Source organism: Crocuta crocuta, unplaced genomic scaffold, assembly GCF_008692635.1.
Source record: "Crocuta crocuta isolate KB4526 unplaced genomic scaffold, BGI_CrCroc_1.0 scaffold119, whole genome shotgun sequence".
NCBI lineage: Eukaryota > Metazoa > Chordata > Mammalia > Carnivora > Hyaenidae > Crocuta > Crocuta crocuta.
The window spans coordinates 3,173,005-3,185,120 of NW_027551562.1; the positions used below are offsets into that span (position 1 = coordinate 3,173,005).

Consider the following 12,116-nt stretch of genomic DNA (forward strand, 5'->3'; position numbering starts at 1 on the left):
AAGCGTATGTTTGCACCCACTGGTATGGAACTTGCTTCTGGGCTCTTCCATCACCTGCCCTTTCATTGTTCTAGGCCTGACACAGAAAAGGTGATTCTTGTGAATTGGAAAAAGCTTCTCCTCCTGCGTCTAAAGCAGACCTCTTTAACCCGAGGTCGTCCAGCCAGCGGTCCATGGATAGAATTCAGGGGCCGTGGATGGTGAGGATAACATGCATCTTCGTGTCTACTCTAATTGTAGTTTAGCATACACCTCCATTTAAGCGTAGGCAACAAACCCCGATGTCATTGGTTGGCAGACATCTGAAGGTATTCTTACGCGTATCGCTACCTTGAAATCCCATTGAGATCGGCCCCAATGCCACTATTGAACTTACTAAAGAAACATAAGCTGGTATGTCACACATTTGGATAATTACATGTGACTCTAATGTAATTGTGTATTTTACTTTACACATGTAAAACTCTTACTGCCTCACTGCCTGCCAGCATCCGAGGTCACCCGCCCTGGTCTACACTACAAGGCTCCCCGTGAAGGCACTCATCTTCCATCCTCCAGAGTCCACACTGGCCCCTTGGCTAGGAGTGCCTTCTCACCCTTCTGTGCTGTGCTAATGCCTCCTTGCCATTCCAAGTCAATTTCTGAAACTACAGTGTATCCGCTCACTGGACCATAATGCAGACTTCAAGTTTTCAGCGAATTACACACTCTAAGAAACTCTTCAAGTGAAGAAAATCCAATACAAATAAACAGCATGATAGCTATTTAAAAGGGGAGGTGGACAGGGTGACTCAGTCGGTTAAGTGTCCGACTTCATCTCAGGTGATGACCTCACAGTTCACNTAAACATTAAAAATGTTTTTTAAGAGGAGGTAGGCTTGAGCAAGGGGTGCATGTAGTGACTTCCTTCCAAAGAACAAGTGTGGGGCAGCAGAAGAAGTAATGGAGTGGTGGAGAACCCTGGCAAGCACAGCCTCAGCTAGGTGCTCAAGGTCAACTCCATCCAGCGTAACTCCCGTTGACCCATCATGCTGATAGCACGACACTTTGCTTCTGTGGTCTTCGTTCCAACGACCCACCATCCCAGTTGAGCCATGAGAAAAGTGCCAGAGAAACCTTAACTGAGGAACGTTCTACAAAACGTAGCCTGACCAGTGCTTCTCAAAAAGGCCATCAAAAGCAGGGAAGGTGTGAGACACTGCTATAATCCAGGGGAAGTTCAGGAGACAAGACGGCTACACGTAACGTGGCATCCTGGATGGTATCCTGGGACAGAAAGTACGGACATTCCAGTAGAGCGTGGAGCTCAGTTCATAGGAATGTACCAGCGTTGATTTCTTAGTTGTGATCAATTACAATAATGTACGATATACTAATCGGGGAACCCGGGTATATATTGGAACTCTGTGCTATTTTTGCAATTGTTCTGTAAACTTGCAACTAACCCTAAAAGACCTAAATAAAAATGGGAGGTTATACTAAAACCTGTTGTTTACCGTGTTTTTTTTTTTTAGTGCAGTATAAAAAAACATAGTCGTTGTCACTGGGTGTGAGAAAGGAGTGGTCTTATCACGTGCTTTCCTGTAATAAAAATAAAATGTAAAAAAAAAAAAAAAAGATGTTTCTTTCTAAATATAGCTTGAAATGTTTTNNTGTCTCCCTTTCTCTCCTAGAAATAAATAAAAATATAAAAAAAAAAAAAAAAGATGTTTCTTTCTAAATAAAGCTTGAAAAGCTTTAACCCTTTGTCACTGGGGTGCCCAAGCCATTGAGCCCCTGCAACGGGGCTGGTCTGCATCGACAGGTGCCATGGTGTGAAATACTCACTCGATTTCTTAGTGTAAAGAAGGTGAAATAGCTTAATAGTTGTTATATTGATTCTATGTCAGAATCGTAATATTTTGGATATGCTGGGTTAAGGGAAATATACTATTAAAATTAATTTCACTTGTTTCTACCTTTTAGAATGTGGTTATTAGAACATTTAGACTTAACATTGAAGGTTTTATCACATTCTTATGGGACAGCAATGCTCTAAGGCAAGTGTCAGGAAGCCCCAGGTAAGGAAGGACCCGCCCCCATACTGTGGGGCCACATGCACGATCTCCGAGGAAAAAGACACAAGCCGCTGCAAAGTTACAAATTTATTGGTCTGGAAATAAATACAAATATCTCATTAAGAAACTGCTCCGGAAAGCCTTGTACACAACGCTTTTCCTGTCTCGATTCAGCCATGCCTGTCCTGACCCGACCTTTCTGCACAGGTCAGGGGAAGCCTCCAAGTGGTAGGGGGAGTAAACTGAGTCACCGCCCCTCAAGCTACCTAGAAGCCTTGACTACTTCCTTCTACCAACTCTAGGGTCCCAGAAAGCACCAGGCCCCAGCGGCTGAGTCGCAATGATCTGTCCGCTCTGATCAAACTTCCTATAAGAAATGGTTAGCCAAAATGAAATCAAAAGGCAGTAGTATAGGAACTTGACCGCTACGCTGACGTTGCCCAGAAAGGTCAGTGGTGCCGCCCCGTTCAGCAAAAGGTTAGAGGGGCAGGGAAGGGGGGGACGGCAGGAGAGGGAAGGAAATCCCGTGGAATATTCCAGAATCCTTACATCGTCTCAGCCACCACTCCCGTGTGAATCCCCACCCCTGCGAGAGGGAAGAACAGCTCTACTCGCAGACCCAGTGATGTTGCCAGGTCAGAAACGTTCAGCCGCCAAGTTCAGGTTCAACCCCCCGTTGTCAAAGATCGGAAGCTGGATTTAACTCAATCACACAAGATTCCTGGGGACCAGGGTGGGATCGACTGAAATCACAACTGGGCTCGACCCCATTGCAACCACAGAAATCCTTTACATCTAATAACCCAAATGCCCCCCCACCCCCACCCCAGTACCCCTGCCCCCCCTCACTGTGTGGAGGCATCACGTCCAGGTACAGCTGTTGGGACTGTTTCCTTCCATTTCAAAGAGAGCAAGTGCAAACCTAAATGGTCTTCCCCATGCACCCCATAATCACTCATGAATTTGGGGTGAGAAGCTGGGCTATGGAGGAGGAATCAGACAGCAGAGCCAAAGGCTTGAATTCACGATACCAACGTTTGCCAAGACTGTATCTTTGGGAAAGCCCAGAGGTTTTGCCACCCGCTTACATCGTCCATTGGAAGGATGCCAGAAAAAAGCAGGCTCTTATGTTTCGGCATTAAAAAGCAGATATAGACACGCACTTGAGAAACCTATTTCTTCACGTATCACTACGTAGATTTGTTTTTCCAAGCATTCTAGCCACCACAGAAAGTCCACCTCTTTCCCACTTCCTGTTTTGCTGAGTTAGGAGAGGACCCCACCAACCCCGGCTCTCCCCCTACCCAAATCAGAACGGGGTTTTGTTTCCAAAAACCGGGTCAGTTACTCCTTATGTGGACAGGAAACAGGAAGTAGAGGGGCTGGGCTTCCAACCTGTGCCGTTAGAACCAGCCTAGGCCTGGGTTTAGGAAGAGTTTAGGGCGGCGCGTCTTGTTTTTGGCAGTTTGATGTCTCTGAGGGAGAGTAAGAGGGTGGCCGCCGGGCCACCGCCGATGAGCACAGGACACTGAGATGCTTCTTTTCCTTTGGTCCGCCCGCCCTGCCCTGCTGGGAGAGGCGCCCTCGACAAACCCGGTCTAACTTTGTCCCCCCAGAGCTCTCTTACACCATAAGCTTTGGGTTAATACGAGTTACGTGTGGTGTGGCAGGCGGGGCGGGAAGGGCTGGAGGAAGGGCAGCTGCGTGAGCCCAGAGTCCAGGGACGGCCATGGCGCGGGCCGCCTAGCAGGACACCTCCATGGACTTGGGCCCCGCGCTGTTGCCGGTGGCCCCGGAGTTGGGGGTGATGTCCAGGCGGGCGCCCTCGCTGGTGTGGGAGCGGCTGCGGGCGCCCTCGCTGGTGTGGGAGCGGCTGCGGGCGCCCTCCAGGGACGTGACGCTGGAGCCAGAGGCCGTGCGGGAGCGCATCAGGCGGGTCATGCTGGCCGAGGGCACTGGGGAGAGAGGGGAGCACCGGGTTAGGGATGGGAGAACGTCAGAGGCGCCTGTGTGCGGGCAACGGTGCCTCCTGGTGCCTGATCTGTCCCTCCTTGCGACGATCCAGCCACCAGGCTCTCTGCCCTCCGTGTATCCGCTCACAGAGGTGGGCAGTGAGGCCCTGGTGGGGGTAAGGACTTGCGGCCACACGGTGGTTTGAATCCAGAGGTGGGTCTGAATCCCAAATCTGCCAGCTTAATGGCTGTGTGACTTTGGAAGTGTCCATCTCTGAGCCCTCCATTCCCATCAGTGAAATGGGAATACCAGCCCCCTGGTATCAAAACCCACGTGTGTGCCTGTGCACCACAACCCCATACCGCCTACAGTCTCCGGAGTGGGGAAGATTGTCAAGGTGAGCTCAGCCACAGGTAGGGGAGCCAAGGCCACACAGCAAGTCTGCGGCCAGCCATCACTTGTCACCTCTTCCAGAGAAGGCTGTGAGCTCCCAGGATCTACCAATGGCAGTGCCCATTCTTCAGGACTGAAAGTGCCCTTGCACATAGCAGGTGGCTGAGAAAGTGAAATGAAGCAACAGGACTGAACCCTTTCCCTGTCCCTCCCCCTCCCCCAATTCACAGCCACCAGAATCTTAGGATGGAAGTGGAGTCCTTGCCAATATATTTAGTTGAGATCATACTGCATTAGGGAGGGCTCAAATGCAATGGCCAGTTCCTGGTAAGAGGAGACAGAACACCCCCTCAAAACACACACAGACACACACACACAGACACACACACACACACACACACACACAAACACATGGAAGAAGGCCATGTGACCACAGAGCAGAGATGGGAGTAATGTGGCTACAAGCCAGTGCACACCAGAGACTTCCAGTTCCCACCAGAAGCTGAGATGAGGTAAGGAAAGAGCTTTCTAGAATCTCTAAGGCGAGTACGACCCCCCATACCTCTTGATTTTGGACCTCTAGGTTTCTAGAACCCTAGCACAATAAAAGAATACATTTCTGCTTTTCCAAGCCATCCAGTGTGTGGAGAGCAGTCCGGGCAGCTGGAAGCTGACGCACCGCCCAAAGAAAGCGTCCCTGCGAAGTCCACACTGAACATCAGACACCACCATGTGAGGCGGCTCATAAATACGGATACGTGTAGGGGGCTTACATCATTCGTTCCATGGCTTTCTGTGACACATATCCCCGAAGAGAATTAACCCTTGCTGTATTGAATTCCCTTCTCAAAGAGCTAGTGTTTAAATCCAGAGAGAGTTGAGGTCATTCTCACATCTGCCACTCACCTATTTCTCAGCCCCAAATCTGAGCGTTTTCCTGCCCTTGCAGGGCTCTGCTGACTACAGAATGGTGTCACCGAGGCAGAGAGCAAATCGTGCCTGGCCCCGCTTGAATAGGCACTCGAGCGGATGACTACTTGCTTTTTCTGTGGTTCATGCCTCTGGGACTAAATCTCTTCCTGCCGTCTTCCCTTCTAATCTGCCAGATGCTTCAGCTTTCTGGAATTAGAAGCTGGTGTGTGTGTTGGATGGAACAAAACCGGCCTTTCACTTCCTTTCTCCCCAGAATACACTTTCAAGGCAGAAATCCAAACCCAGGACAGGCCCAAGACGAACGAATCGTGACGCACGCCCTGCAAGGTAAATGAAGCCTGCCCGTCGGCGTATTCAGGCACTGTCTCTGCCTGCACACTCTCCCGTGGGGAAAGCAGATCAAAAGGCAGGAGATCCACAGGCAGAGGTTTTCCACTGGGATAGGGCACCTGGGGACAATGGACTCTGCCCAAAGTATATAAATCAGGCACAATAGCTCTTGGCCTCTCTAGAAACTAAAACATGGCTGAGGCCAATCTTAAGACTGTGGTCAGTTTACCAAACACATCATTATTATTTTAAATGAACAAACAGTTTCAGTCCCAGAGGAAAAAAAGAAAAAAAAGAAGAGATGAGACATTCAGACTTCCTAGTTAAGATGGGCACATAAATTATAATTATAGGCGGAAAGAGCCAAAAGAATCACCTATTGGCTCACACATCAATGGGCACCATCTGTGGCTGGTACCCAGTTGCTTAAACTTGGCATTTCCTGTCCTGGTCATGGGACTGCATGTATGAAAAAGGGCTATAGGTGTCTAACAAACTATAATCATCAAGTAAGAAACAGCAAGTTCTTGAATTATGCTTCCATTTATCTTTCAATTCCCTAATCTAATGAGCTGGCGAAGACACACTGTATTGAGTATAAGCGACTTTATCACCTGCTTACACAGAGCTTTACAGTTGTCAAAGAACTTTCAGAGTTCCTCACTCTGCTTCTTGCTTCACCTCTCAAAGCCTAGTTCCATCATTTGTAAAATGGGAGAAGAATGTTCTCAAAGAATTGTTGCAATGATTAAATGAGAAAAAAGGAAGGATTTACTGATACTCTTTCATCATTACCATGACCATCACCATCACCATCTTCACCACCACCACCACCACCATCATGACAACTGGAAGTCTCTTAAGAAAGCTTGTAGTCAAAACGTAAAAGATTTTTATGGTTTCAATGTTGTCTTCTTGATGCTTGAAGAAATAATCCTCACCTAAATCTAAAGAAAATTCCCTCCCGTAAAACAACTCTTGTTCCACAGTGGAGGGAAAAGAAGCCGCTGTGGTATAAAGAGACACTAGGACCTCTACGCTGCCCCCCATCCTCCACACGCCTAAATATTTCCTCCCCTGACCTTCCTAGTTCGCAAAAAGGTGAAGGTGGCCAAGGTGATACAGAATACTCATCCAAACCCAGTCAGGGTCGTGATATTTTCAGTTCCCACATCTGCTCCCAACCCGCTTGGAAACATCACACTTACTGTATCCCATGCCCTGCACGAAGTATTTGAAGGCCTCAGCAAGCTTGGCTGGCTGCAAGAGAAAGAGGGGAAAAGTGTGGTCAGTCGCTGAAGGTCCAGATCAAGAATGGCCACATGGAGCTGTGTCCATGGTCACCTTCATTAAAGAGCTTGACCCAAGAGAGAAGGCCATCATGTTGATAGAACAATATACAAAAGGAAAGGAAAGACTATTAGATATTATGGGGACCACAATTAGCTTTGGCGAGGGAGAAAATGTCAAATTCGCTTCATAGCCGGGGGAGTGGGGAGCGTGATTGGTCAAGTTACATGACCTCACCTGTGAAACAAGGACAGAGGGCCACACTTTCTTCTGAGTTTCTATAAAGAAGGCTACTCTGATAGGTGGACGCGTCTAAAGCAGCGTCCAGTTCTCCTGACAACTTTATGAGGTCGGTGCCATTTTCACACGTAGGTCATTGCTGAACGGTCATGGAGGTAAATAATCCACCCAAGGTCCTACAGTTAGTTAGCTGCGGATCCTACAGATTAACCTAGGTCTTTCTAAACTCTGTGTTCTCCAGGCAGTTCATTCTCAGCCTCAAATACCAGCTGGATGGCTGGAAGGGTGGAAGGAAGAAAGGATGGTGAATAGATAAAAAGGAAGTAAGACTGATAGATAGAAGTAAGGAGGATGGACAGATGGAAGGAAAGAAAAAGATGGAAGAAGGAAGGATACATGGATGGATAGTTGGACCAACCAATTCACCAAATCAGTGGGGCTCCTGTGAGTGAAATGAGTTGGGAATGCTAAGAACACACCCAGTTCTACCGATTAAATTTAATTTAATGTGAACTGAGAGGTGAATGCTCTCACGTAAAGGTCATATTCGCAGTCAAATTAACCGCAACTCTCAAATGCAATGCCCTGGGCCTATTCTCCTCTTACTCTTTCTGCCCCGTTAAGAAGTCATCGGCAGAGGCAATGCTCCGGCCCCTATGCTACAAAAGAGCCACGTGACATTTAAAGGAGAGACGGGGCTCAAGACGTCCTCTGGGGTTTCTGTGATAATGGTAAGAAGGGGACATAAGGTACAAGCAGCGGCTGCGGGGAGCCAGGGACTTCCGGGCCGGCATGGCGGCAGAAACAACCTTCCGGCCTCTCTTTCCCCTCCCGGGACACTGCAATAAACACATGCTCTTCCCACCTCTAAGGACCATTGTCCTTGCAGATGGAATGAAGGGTGGGAACGCCCTCCGTAAACCCGGCCCATGAGACCTTGGACTGGTCTCCTGGATGCCTGCATTGGTTCAGCTGTGGCCACACATTTAGAACGTGCTTTAATTACGGTTAGGGTTGGGTCTGTCCTCGTTTCAAATAGAGAAAGGAAGACGGGAAGGGGGGAGGGGAGACGGACAGGGAGGGGGGTGAGGTGGAAGGAAAGCCAGCCCCCTTTCTCCCTAGCCAGCCCTGGAGCTGTGCAGTCTCAGCAGGAATCTGGGGAGCGGGCTGGATGGATAAAGCTTCCACCACTAACGTGCGGGTATTAACTCATTCTTCCGACTAAGCAGGGCTTTACTTGGAGCCCATCTGTTCCCTCTGGCGGCTGGGACACCCCAACCTTCTCTGGCTTCCCCCAGCTGTCAAACGGGCACAACACAATAGCAGATGAAACACTGAAAGGATTTTGTCCTTTTCTAGTGGCCGCAGAAGGGGGACACCACGGAGAGCCTCACAGAGCCACCAAAGGCCACTTGTGCCTCTATTTCTGTACAGAGTTCCAGAGGAAGGGGCTTGCAGTGACAGAAAATCTAGAGCAATGAGTTAAGATCCAGGATCCACCTGATGCAGAAATCTACTTCTCGGGGATCGCTTCTTCCGACCCCCAGCGAAATACTTCGCTACCCCCAGAGAGAAGACTTTTCTGTGGGATAGCTCTGCCTACAGCCAGGGGAACCTCTCGGCCATCGCCCACTCACTGGGGGACCCGGAGCCAAGATTCTCCCTTTTCTATCAGACAATCCCTGAAATTGGCGGCGCCACCGGAAAGTAATCAAAGAACTGATCTCTATAGCACCGCAGGGAACAGTGAGGAACCGGAAATAACTTGCAAATGTCCGGCAATAGGGCGTCAGGAGAACCCATGACAGTATATCTGTGCAATGGCATTTTTGTCCTGTCATTAAAAACAAATGACAGAGAGGGGTGCCTGGGCAGCTCAGCTGGTAAACATCAGACTCTTGATTTTGGCTCAGGTCACGATCTCACGGTTTGTGGGTTCGAGCCCCACGTTAGGTTCTGCATTGACAGCACAGAGCCTCTTGGGATTCTCTCTCCCTCAATCACTGGCCCTCTCCCACTCGGGCGCTCACTCGCTCTCTCTCTCTCTCTCTCAAAATAAATAAACTTAAAGAAAAATTACAGAACATTTTTTAACCAAAGGAAGAGGGCTCTGAGCTGTCAAGGTATGTGGACAGATGGAAAATATACATGTGATATGACCCTAATTTTGCTGAGAGAAAGGAAAAAATGTAGCAACTATAAAAGGAGACTAGGGGGACGCCTGGGTGGCTCAGTCAGCTAAGCGACTGACTTCAGCTCAGATCATGATCTCACAGTTCATGGGTTCAAGCCCCATGTCGGGCTCTGTGCTGACAGCTCAGAGCCTGGAGCCTGTTTTGGATTCTGTGTCTCCCTCTCTCTCTGCCCCTCCCCTGCTCACACTCTGTCTCTGTCTCAAAAATAAACATTAAAATAATTAATAAAAAATAAAAGGAGACTAGAAGTAAATACTTTAAAGTTTGTAACAACAATAATCTGACTATGGACGATGGACACGGTTTTGTAAATTTTTCTTTGATTCACCTTTACTTTCACATTTTTATTGATGGGCATGTATTACTATGTAGCTAGAAAATGACAAGTAATATATACCATGGATTAAAAAAAAAAAAAAAAGCCTCCTAAAATATGCAGTTCAGGTCCTGCCTGGTCCATCCCTCTGAGAGTCTAAGTTTTGTTTGTTTGGCCTCCCCAGCCTGGTTCACTGTCCCCACAACAGGCTCGTGGATGAGCAGCCACTCATCAGGGACACAGGAGTCCCGCGCCTGCATCCAGGGTGGGGAGACCCACTGGGGGGAAGATTTAGGCTCTGATGCTCCGTGCCCTCCGCCTCGCCTCCCCCCAACACCCTGGCGGGTGAGAAACCCCCCAGAGGCACGCTCACTGCTGCAAGGGAGGCTCTCCAGGTTGCCCGGGGAGGGGGGGGGCGCGGGGGAGGGTACATACAGCTGGAGAAAGACCCAGAAGCGATCGCCGCTGGATTACAGAGCCCAGGGCCCCTCTCAGGGTGGCAGGAGGCCTCATTCCATCTCTTCCCCAGTTGGGTGCAAAAGACGACCAAAAATTCACACAATGTCTCATTTTAAGACAGAGTAGAAAACTATAATGATATAAAATCAAGGCTATAAATTAAAAAGTTCATTCACTTATTAGGTTGGGGTTTATTTATAGGGGAGGAGTTGGAGGGCCCAGTGATGGTGTGGCAAGCACACTGCACTGAATGATAGGTTTATGCGTGCACGTGTGCACACACACACACACACACACGTGTTCACACCCACACACGCTTTGGTTTCGCCTCCTGTCTGCCCCCTCTGCCTGGGCCTTGAACTCTAGCAGAAGCCCATGGTCTTTGAGGTCGGGCCCATCTACATTCTGGTCCACGGTTGCCAAGTTGTGTCTATGCGGCCAAACCCCTTCACGCCTGTGAGCCCCCGTGTTATCTAACCCCCAGGGACTCCTATTTTCCTGGCACTTGAGTCCTGTATAAACAGCAACGTGTCCACAGTGTGATGGGATGTCACAGTGAGGCGGGGGACGAGGGGGGACAGGTCACAGAGGCACCTGCCCTCCGCCTGGATGGCAGGTGGGACTCACCTGGGAGATCTGGGGGAGGCCGCCGCAATCCGCCATCTGGGAGAGAGGGAAGCGGGTTAGTGCCGGACACCCCGCCGCTGCCCCTCCCCCCGAGCAGCGCCACGCTGGCTACAATCCATCTCGGCATTGACCCGTGCCTTCCTGAAAACCGATATGCTGGGAGAGCTCGAAGAACCAGCAAGGCTCTGGCCCGGGTCCGTCCGACCAGACGGCCGTCGCTGCGTGACGCCCTGTTTGCACATCTCTGTAAATATCCCCTCAGAAAGAAACTGCTCCCGACGGTCTCCTCGCTGGCCACACAGGGAAAGACTGGGGCTTCCCAAGTTCCTACTGAGTCATGAAACCTAGAGCCGCCACCTCTCAGTCAAGGCTGCTACAGGCACGTGTGACTATTAGTCAGGCCCAGGGCTCGGGAGTTTCTGGGCATCAGGACCGGAGGCGGTGAGGACGGCTTGGAGACAGAGGTCTGAGAGGCGTACGTGACAGTGGCCGAGACGTGGCCATCCTCGGGGGCTAACCTCAGGACCACGCTCACCGGGGTACTCTGGGTAAGGGAATGCAGTGAAAAGAGGCCAGAATTTAACGCCAGGGCCCAGCCAGCCGGGCAAAGGGGCACAGTGGGGGCAGCCTGTCTGGAATCGTGCTGAACCAGTTTGGATTCCCATCCACTACCAAATCGGCCGCTTTGACTCAGTCACCTGCCCTCTGCAGATGGAATGAGTTAAGATTGAGGCGGGCCCTAAATCCAACGACTCTGGTCCTTAGAACCAGGGGGAAGTTTGGACACAGAGACACCCAGAGGAGAGGGCTGGGTGGCATGGAGGCAGAGATGGGAGCGAGGTGGCTGCCAGCCAGGGACACCCTGACTTTGAACTTTTACAGCCTCCAGACGGTGAGAGAACAGACTCCCGTGCCTTTCAGCCCACCCAGCTTGTACTTGTTATGGAGACTAGGAGATCAACCCACCCTTCCGGAATGTTCCTTCCTCCTCTCCCTGTCAGAGGGGACTATGGCCTGTCCATCTTTCTCCAGGGACAGCAGCCCAGATGTTGCTGGGGTCCAGACAAGCAGGTGCATGGGGATAATTTAGGCAAAGGGGCTCCCGCGTTAGCCCATGAGCGGCCCCCTCAGGCCCGAAGCCCAGTGTTTTCCAGTCCTGCAATTTCCTTGTGAGGGAATCTTAAAGAACCAGTTCGGGGACCAGGTTCCCCCTCCTCAGGAAGCATCAGACGCTTCCTGGGCTGGACTGGACACAGACCTCCTACCTGGCCTCAAGGCCTGGTGAACTTGCCGGAGAGAATCCTGCCCTTCCATGGCCTGTGG

General features: G+C 50.3%; 1 protein-coding gene across 1 annotated transcript in view; it reads right to left on the reverse strand.

Moving 5' to 3' along the window:
* Nucleotides 1-2,129: 2,129 nt before the first annotated feature.
* NDRG1 (N-myc downstream regulated 1) overlaps nt 2,130-12,116 on the reverse strand; it is a 25,527-nt gene continuing 15,540 nt past the window's right edge. The window contains exons 11-13 of the mRNA XM_077749954.1: nt 10,794-10,829; nt 6,875-6,926; nt 2,130-4,012 (exon numbers count right to left, since the gene is read on the reverse strand). Of these exons, the coding sequence (XP_077606080.1) occupies nt 3,801-4,012; nt 6,875-6,926; nt 10,794-10,829 (300 nt within the window). The 3' untranslated portion in view covers nt 2,130-3,800. The remainder of the gene's footprint in view (nt 4,013-6,874; nt 6,927-10,793; nt 10,830-12,116) is intronic.